This window comes from Mya arenaria, chromosome 17, assembly GCF_026914265.1.
Source record: "Mya arenaria isolate MELC-2E11 chromosome 17, ASM2691426v1".
NCBI classification, from domain to species: Eukaryota; Metazoa; Mollusca; class Bivalvia; order Myida; family Myidae; genus Mya; species Mya arenaria.
In genome coordinates this window covers 4,446,770-4,457,009 of record NC_069138.1, presented here as the reverse complement: position 1 = coordinate 4,457,009, position 10,240 = coordinate 4,446,770, and the positions used below count along the sequence as shown (strand labels likewise).

At 34.0% G+C, this 10,240-nt stretch overlaps 1 protein-coding gene across 1 annotated transcript; it reads right to left on the bottom strand.

Moving 5' to 3' along the window:
- Nucleotides 1-885: 885 nt before the first annotated feature.
- On the bottom strand, nucleotides 886-7,068 carry LOC128224366 (uncharacterized). Its single transcript, XM_052934182.1, has 4 exons — nucleotides 6,844-7,068; nucleotides 6,280-6,376; nucleotides 5,002-5,446; nucleotides 886-1,084 (listed from the first exon to the last, which is right to left on the bottom strand). The coding sequence occupies exons 1-4, from the start codon at nucleotides 7,066-7,068 to the stop codon at nucleotides 886-888; spliced, it is 966 nt and encodes a 321-aa protein (XP_052790142.1).
- Nucleotides 7,069-10,240: the final 3,172 nt, after the last annotated feature.

Here is a 10,240-nt window from a genome sequence, read left to right as displayed (position 1 = left end):
CGCAGAAAAAATAAATGTGTTCACTAATAGACACTGCCTGAATTTACCTAAAACAAATAGTCAAATCGTCATGATCTCTTGATGAAAGGAATGTTCATATATGCTAGTACATATAGGTTTATCTGTAACTGTTATGAAACAAGCTAATTGTATTAAAAGTTCATCAATTCACATAACCTATTTTTCGGTAATGACAGGCACTTATTGCTTTCAGTGTTGGGCAAATATAGTTTTAAAGTTTCCATTTTATTTGCCTGTGAACATAATTGTAAAAAAGTAAATTCACTCTTGTTGCGCCTACAGCCTTTCAACACTTTCAGCGCTTTCCCTTTTACCGAATGATGGTGAAGTTACAGTTCCAGCTTTACCTCCGGAGATCTGGCTGAAGATCTTCATATATGTGGTACATAATGAGAATGGAGAGGCACTGCCGATCTTACCTAGGTAGTATTGGGTGTGTTCATCGCATGTATTGACAGCTGCCCTTATGTTTCTTGCAGCGATTGTCAAGGGTCGCCCCGTACCTCGTCAACTGTGCCTCTTAAACCTTGTATAATCTCAGTAACTCAGGTTGGGTGTGCATTAACTATTACTAATACATTAATTGACATTTTAATATGTTAAAACTACACCGTGTATCTGTTGCTGTTCGATATTTAAGAATACAAAATAATAAAAGTACTCAATTTTAACACACTTCTAAGGCTTGTCGTCAACATAAGATCTGTGCAAAAATGGCAGTTTAGATGAGTGCTAATTATACCACATCGACTTACCGATGCAAAATGTAGCTCCATTTACTCTTGCGTATGTACAAATTGCTCTTAAAAACTTCGGGATAATGAAAATAGTAATATGTAATATAATACAAATATCTTTAAGACTTCAGAAGATGTGCCGAATGTTTGCAAAGGTTGGGAATGCACCAGAGCTATGGCGCAAAGTCGACATGAGTTTCATACGTAATCCAAACTCGAGCAAAATGACAGAGGCTCGGTTCAAACGTTTCTGTGCTGAAAATCTGTCGGGCTGCCACAGTCTAAACTTATCTGGGTCTCCAATCATGTCAAAGCCCTGGGCTGTCCTGGTATGTTTTGAATCATTAAAGCAGTAGAAATATCATCGGAGAGTTCGGAATAAAACTTAGTTTTCTACCTTTACTCTCTCAATATTAGTTCTTATTAGTTTTTAGTTCTAAAACGTAGTGAGTAGGTAGCCTATGTACAGTCCTAACTTGAGATTGCTTTTTGATCTTTATACGGTCAACATTAAGGCCATCAATACTAAAACAGTATAAAAAAAATCATACCCCAATTTTAAAATATACTTTAGCCTTTCGATGGGTTTCAAATACAGTACAGTCGTTTTGACAGATATCAAGCTCATTATATTTTAATTTCCTGTCTTTGCAATGAAACTCACAGGAATTAGGGGTTTGCATAAAATTGAAACCAGAAATTCTACAACTTATCTATGGTTGCTTTTTCGTGAATAGTTATACCAGAACATAAAATACATAAAAAGGTGTATATATTGTTAAAACCTGCCTTCAATTTAATAGTATTCTTTTTAAAATGTTTGTTTTTAACATTCTGACATTGGAGTTCTGGTGATGTCTCCTTCGTCATTAAATTTTGCAAAGACAATTTATTGTTTTGGGATTCAAGACATTTGCTTGGTTCATTTATCAATATGTTAAATGATTGAAGCACCGGACTTTTAAAGTATTATGGTTTTAATGAAAGATTGTATTGTTTTCATTTTCAATACAGATAATTTTAGTTAGATCAGTTTCCTGTGACCTTCACCAATGTTTAGTACAAATATTAGTATAGCGTATTAAGTTATAATCAAGTATAATGCATTGTATTGCAGTGTTTCAAAGAATTGAAAATAAAAGCAAATGGATATTCTGGTTTTAGGCTATAGTGTGTATTAGAGCTACGTGTATTGAACCTCTCCGACTGTACTAAACTGCCGCCCCGCTCGGTGGAGAAAATTGTTGATGGATGCAAACACATATGCGACCTTGATCTCTCAAACACTACGGTTAGGGCTTAAATGAATATAAATTATATTGTATTGTAGTATCGTGTTCCACTTAATGTACTTATTGTGATATTTTGCTTCTATTTTAGGTTTCTTTTACATAAAGTGTTCATGGTTGTCTACAGTTTGAGATGTTTTTGGATGTCGTCTTGTCACTGTTTAGCATGGTTACACTCAAGTAGCAACACACTAATTCATCCATTTTGAAACATGGTTAAATGTCTGTGCAAACGACTCTTGCTTAACTTTGTCTCTTTATTATCAAACAAAATAAAAGAGTTGATAATAACCCTATCCATTTCCTTTTTCATATCTAACCGCGAAAATACAGCTAGGTGTATTGTAAAATTTCGTTCCACACTGTGGTAGTTTACTGATCCCGTATTACGCTAGTGGCGTGTAATGAGTAGGGTCTTACACGATGATGTTTTTTTTCAATTTTGAATAACGAATGTTTTCGGAACGTATTTCCAAAAGAATCATCTATTAAGAAATATTCTACTGCGGATTTGTTTTTCAATTAAAAAACAAACAAACCATTTTTTGCTATGAATTTATGACCTTATATCAGGATGACAAATTTCTGGAAATGTCAAAGTTAAATTCAGTTCATTGTTTAATAAAAAACGCAGAACGTTAAAACACTTAATCATACAATGGAGGCATATTTAAAATAAATGATACAACAAAACGCTTTCCTGTCGTCAAGAACAGCTTTATATCCTATATATAGCAAGAGTTGTTTCAGCAAGAGACAATGACAGAACGGACAATAAATACCATTGTGCAGTTGGGCAAAAAGCTTATACGCCCCCACGTTGCAAGAAACAACTGTATTGACCGTAATATATTCATCCCTCCTTCCTTACGGGTAAGATGTTGATATATATGATATCATGTAGCGATTACTTTCCGTGAAGTGGACACTGCATCTCGTCAACTTAATGAGACATAGAGGCTCTAAGTACTAATATGTTTTCCTAAGTAAATAAGCCCAAACAGTCAATATTAAGAATTACTTATGCATTTTCATGTAATAATAAATGATTATAGTGTTTCAATGTTGTTTGCATTGCTAAGCTTTAATGAGTTTTGTGGTCTGGGATGATTATGAAGAGTTATAGTCTGCCTTTAAAAACGCTAGCATGTGAATTTATTATTCTGCTTTGAAATTTTAATAACCACCAACTGAATGGTCGGATGCTATACTTATTATTTAGTTGATATCGTTAACCACACTGAATATTTGGGAGGCGCTTCGTCCAGCATTGGCAATGATAATACACCCTAGTGATGCACGATCGGGTTGTAGTACTATTCTGATTCTGAATTTAGTTTTATATTTAATAAAAGCTATTTATCATTGTTAAGTGCTCACTCAATATTAACTAAATCCCATTTGATTTGTAAGTGAAAAGACGTTTACAATATATTCGTCATTCGTGATTCATAGTTCGAGACAAGCGTGCTGAACACCCCGTATCTGGGACGGAGTCCAAACCCTTGAACTTTACCAGTCAAGCATCATCAGTAACAACAGGCAAAAAAGTCCTTGTCAATTCTGTACGAATATAAATTCATCACTTTCATACTTTCGGAAACTTCAATTCACTTTTCACGTTGTTGACATGGGTTTGACATCGGTCATGCGATTACAGCTTTGCTGAACAGTCAAATGTAGGGTTGCTATAATGAACATAGCATGATAGACGTAAGAGAAACAACCCGTAATTTAATACATTACTTACTTATAAATTACGCCTTCTGTCTATCTTACTCTTAAAAATATATTTTTTATATACAACTCTTATTGTTCGCTGATTTTGAATTTTGTTCACAGAATTACGTCTTCATCATGAAGTATCCGTAATTAGCTCAAAGTGAAAAATAAAGGAAAAAAAACTTTTGCAGTGGTTACCTCCCTTTAACAGTCTTGATCACATTAAGATTTTGATTTCGAAAACAGTTAACTGTAATAAATGCCTGTGTTCTACTGACCGAGCGTGCAATCCGATCATATTTCAAAATAATAGCTATTTTAATGCGTGTGTTAACATGAATAAATACTACTTGTAAAGTTATTAAAATGTCACACAATACTACGTATGAATGTTATTTTTTTCACCGATAGTTTTATATAGGCATAATGCTATTTAAAGCTGCACTCTCACAGATATACCTTTTTTACAACTTTTTTATCTTTTGTCCTCGAAAGAGCAATTTTTTGCGTAAATATCTGCAAAACAATGATATAAGATCGCTGACAAAAAATCAGATCGTAGATTTCCATATTTCCGTTCGAAAAATTAATGTTTTATGGCTCAAACCGTTACTAACGGTTTAAGCAAAATGCATAAAACATCACATTTTGAACTTAATATAAAAATCTGCGATCTATGTTTTGTCACCATCTTATATAACTGGTTTCCGTGGATCGAAGACAAAAAAAAGTTGTCAAAACGTTCAATATGTGAGAATGCAGCTTTAAGACACAAATTAATTCTGTTTTTCACCAGTAGAGTGCAGTTCTGATTTTTAACATCCCTTTCGAACATAGTATCATAATAATAACTTCATTTTGGTTTATTCAAAACATAGGGCATACAAGCGTATCATAATGGTTAATCAATATAGATTTAACAGAAACACTCACGACGTTCATATCTTCAATGCAATAAAAATATGAACATCCTAACGACGGATGCCTTCACTCAAATTTAAAGCAAAATGGAAAGTCATCAAGGAAACTAATACAAATTATCAAACACAAATATGCCAGCAAATTGCTGTGTTTCATCTCTCGTATAAAAGTTTAAACATTCACGTTTTTTCTCAGGCCTAAACGTAACAGTTTAAATTTTATCTCTGAATCCATACTTAATTTTATTAAAAAATCCAAGCTTTTTCCTTTCTTTTTCTTTTTGTTCATTTTCTTCCTTTAATTTTTTCAACTCAGCTTCTTTATCTTCGTTTGTCTTTTGTATCCTCTCCATTAAATCCAGCATTTGTTTTGTAGCTGTCTCATGTCGTTTCTTTTCATCTTTTTGCGATTGTTGCCAATGTTCCTCTCTTTTCCGTTCTATCTCATCTCGTCTTCGCTGCTCGTTAATTCGCCATTGCCTTTCCTCTTTTCTTTTGTTTTTGTCTTCTTCTTCCAGAAGTAGAATTCTTTGTTGTAGGAACTGACGTTCATCCTTGTCTGTCTCAAGATCTGCTATCTTTTGTATGAGGTTAGTCATTTTCTCTTGGTGTTGCCGGTCTTGCTTGTCTCGTTCGTCCTCAATCTTCTTTTGCTGGGCTGTGTAAGTTTTCCGCTGTTCTTCGAGTAACTGTTTGTTTTGTTCTTCCATTTCGTGTACCATTCGCTGTATTTCTTGCTTGTTTTCCTCTCTTTCCTCTAATATTATAAAAGGAAAAAATCGCAGAGTAATTAAAAAGGGATCTGGTCATTTCGTTACCTTCTCATTTCGTAACCTCTTATTCTTGGTTATTTCGTAACCATTGTGTTAGTCATTTCGTAACTGTTGAAAAATCGATTGGTCATTTTGTAACCATCAGTTAACGAGGTGTTAAATGGCACACTTATCACCTCGTTAAGTTTATTGCTCAATACATGATACATATTGCACGGCAACCAAGATAACAATAGGGAAATATCCCACAAAGTCTTACTAATAACAAGCTAACAATTATTAAAATGTTTTTTATTAGAAATAAGCTAGCATTAAAAAAAATACGTTGGTAAATCTACTTTAATTAATCGAATCCTTTAAAGAAACATCAAAGGGATGTTTTCATATGCAATCAAAATAAGTGGTATGCATTTTACATCATTGTTTCAGCCTTTTACATCAAAACAATTAAATAAAATGAGACATTATTGAATTACAAGTACAAGCAGCGTAGTTAACTTTATCCATATTCCTGCTTAAAGGCACTCGGATCAAGGCCAGACAACCACTTTTCAAAAAATAAAACCTTACAATATAATATCTACGAGAATAATTTTTTTGTGCATATTTGAATAATCTCCCAAGCACGGTCTATGAAAGTTGATTGAAAACTTACTAAGAAAAGAGTTAAACCATTATTGAATTGACACTCAATTAAACGTTTCATTTTATTTTATAATACTGCCCAATACCCAGGTTCCCCTTTACTCTGTTGAGGCCACGAAGTTCTAAATTTAAACTATTAAAAGGCATAAACTATTTTATACGGCATACGTACTTTTCTTCTCTTCTTCTGACAATGAATTGTCTAACTGAATGATTTCCATCTCAGCCTCTGCAAGAGTCTGAATAAATGTACTCCAGGTTATTGCCATCTGAAATTGAATTGACCTTTAATCCATCTAACAATTAAAATGACTTTCTGTTCTATTTTCGGAATGTTTGTTTAGGTTCTTTTAATATACTCCAATGCATCCGTAACCCTGCGTGTTTGCCACCCGATTTCAGATTTCCACCATACAAAATCCAGTACAGCGGTGTAGGTCTTGATGGGTTTAAAATCGATAAAAGAAGGAGCAAACAAAACGAGTAAAAATAGGCCGACATATATAGGACACGATTAACGGGTGGACTTTTCGCTGGAAACATTGCGTAGTATAGAATGAACCTCTCATAAGGCAATTACTTACCAAATAAAAGTTATCAGAAGAATATAAATGTATACTATATTGTCGCTGAGACACGATGTGTAAAACAATTTATCTTAAATATTACGAATAAAATAATGTGTAGTCATAACTCATAGCCTAAGAATGGGAAATGAATAGTTTTATGTACAAACCTCTCTGTCCGTATATCCTTTATCTTTCAGCATTGAATGGTACTGCTTTCCGACTAGTTCCGAATCAAGTTTGAATTGTTTATGGCCCCCGACAACTGCATATGATTTTGCCTGAATACTTTCGACCAGCTTACTCGTTGATGGTAACGCTTCCAAACTTTTCTCACATAATTCGATGACATGTTGCTCATTTACAGACTTCCTTTGTAACCATGACATTTCCATGTCGGACTGTAACATAAACACGACAGCATTTGAACTACATCAAGCCGTAAAGGTTGAACTTGCCATTTAAGAAATAATGTAATCGCAGTGTCAAAGGGATTGACATACTTAATCGACAGCAACTTTCAGCTTCTTTACCACTGGATTAAGCGGCATTTAGAGACATTCAGAGACCCCGAAAAACCAGTGAATTCACAAAACCAACTTATAACAAACTAAGCAGATACTATTCGACCACCATATTGGATTGTTTATGTAAATGTTTTCTCGGATAAATTAATTTAAAGTAAGAATATAACGAGAAAACATTTTCTCGTATTATTGTTTGGCTTAACTTGCCCTGAAAATAAAAAAAAGTACACTGGGGGTGACGTTTGGGATGACTTTTAATTTCTAAAAGCAACTCTTACAACTAAAACAACCATGAAAATAGATCCTCTCGATGACCCTCATTTGTCTTATATCCTTATTACAAACTAAATCGACCAATTGTTTTGTTGCACATTTATTCAGGTACATCATGGATATTAGTGTCTAATCTGAGCGATTAAAAAAAACATTGTGTGAACTATTCAAACGAAATCAATCTTCAGCAAAACATAGACTTATCATTAAGACATGAAGTCGTCGGCATTTACATTTTTCTAAAGAACTTATGTTACTTCAAACAGATCATTACTCGAAAGATTTTAAGTATACAGCAGAACTCAGTCAAAGCAGAAACATATACGCATGTATTAGTACTAAATTTAAATTTCAAATAAACGAATAAGATAGAAATCAATGTGAACACTGGCAAGTACTTTTTTACGATGACAGATAACCGTTATACCTGAACATGCTTTTCAACAGAATGTTTTGTGTCTTTCACGACATTGTTTCGAATGTACTCAAGTGCAGTCCATTGTACTCTTTGAAAATGGTCGTCAAGTTGTTTGTAGGGAACCGGCATTATCTGGTCGACTAAATCCTTATGAAACTGTTCTAATGCCTCCTTTCGTACTTTTGCATTTTCCATTGTTGCAACCGCTTCGAATGCATTTTCCACATCTGGCACAGCGCCATTTCGCAAAGCATCAACATACTGATTGGTCAAAACAGCCAACACTGTTAAAAATGAAAATATGCGTTCAGCAATCATGTTTAATTGTGTTACTTCGCTTTATAAGACAAATGGAATGTTACTTAAATACGTTGAGGGAACTTAATATTATACACCAACTGTTTACATAGAGATATTGATTGTTGTTCATCAAGTGTGCACTGAAAAGTGGCGGTTCGGTCTTTAATCGATGAAAACATGGATGGTTTAATCGGTTTGAATTCAAACGAGCTTTCAATAACGATGCCTAAGAATGGCAAAGTGATAAACGAATGTGTTGTAGCTGACTGACTAATGACGCTGTCATTTAAATTTGACTTAAACAAACGTTGCAGAAATACATGTAGAAAAATAATATTTTGCGATACTTTAAACAAATAGAAAACAGACAAACAGGATAGCAGGTGATGCTGCACACTATTTCGTTAGTTTAAACTAATTTCAACGTGGTCAGATATATCAGTATTTTAAAATGAGCCACGAGTTGTATGCTTTTACATATATTACTTTAAACGTATACATGAACATAAAAGCATTAAGACAACTTACTTGAGCCTGTAACAGGTTTGCTAACCACAAGCTGTTTTGGTTCTACATTGAACATGAATTCGAGAAATTTTGATATTTCGTCCTGAAATCTCTTGGAAAGATCTTTAAATGTTAGTTGCTCCAAATTTTCTAGAATGTCTCCATCACCAGGGACAGGAAGTGCAAAGCATTTTCGCTTATCAGAAGGGAAGAACTTTTTAATTGCTTCCCGAGGTTTGTTAAAATCGGGCCCAAGCTCTTCCTCGTTTTCAAGTGATGTTTCCAAGTATTCATCTGTTGTAATTTTCTTGTTTCCGATTATCATTTTCAATGAGAAATCCCGCAGCACCAGCACAAATCCAGGCAAAATGCACTGTAACATGCTATTGTTTTCATCGCATCGACCTCCAAAGCGAATGTTTTTGGCGATCTCGGACACAAAGCTGATTTTCGTTAAAGATTAATAAAATTATGTTCTTCCAGTTAAAAACATTCAATCGACTATTTTTTATTATCGAAGTCAAATGATTAAAACATAAAAATGCATTAAATTAATAATAATGCCCATTTAAGGACGATGTTTTTATATAACATTGACAAAAGAAGAAATGTGTCGACTGTATGTTATTGAACAGTTGAAAGAACTGTAGCTATTATTACAGGTGGAAATACACATGTTTCTATATAAAGTATTTTTAACTATTGAAATGCGTTCCTGCATACATGGTTATCGTTTCCACCCGTAATATTATCTTGTCACGAATGCTATTATGGCATAATTGCCCGACAAAGTAAAAAACGCGCATGACGAACGATATAAATATGGCCGACGGATACCTGGTACACGAGCAAAGCTTTTTGAAGGATCTAAACAGAGCCATCGGTGTCAGGGGAAAATAAATATGATTAACCTTTTAGGAAATCTTCCCTCTGTGTTTTAGTAACGAGTGCTACCGAAAATTGCAGTACCGGAAATTTACATTCGTTAAAGGTATAAACAAATGAGACAAGGAAGTGTTTTGTGGAAAATTTCGTTTTTTTACTTATTCTAATGGGAACTGTAAATTATTCCAGCGCAATGGCTAGGGTCTTTCAACCCCACATTCTTAGTAAACTGCTCGTAGGCTTGATCGACTTAGCTGTGTTCGTCAAAATCAGCCGATGAAGAAACGGTGTAGAAACGGAATATTTGAAGAATGGACATATCTTATTCAGAAACACTAGAGAAAAGGTTTGCAATATCAATTTCCAATTACTCGATATTTTATCCATCTCAATCCATTTACTCTTTAGACATGCTTATCAAATCCTATATTTTTCCATATTATAATTTTCAAAGACATGGTCACCGTAAAGTTTTAACCGTAGGGCAATTATTTTTTCCACTGGGGAAGTTATCAACTGAAAGCCATGGTCAACCATGAAGAATTCTCAAGTTATTCTGTTGTAAAATATAAGTAATTTGTCAATGCACATAATATTTGCAGACAATAGATACGTACAAAGGGCATTCAGCTCTTCTCATTAATGACCACAACTTGT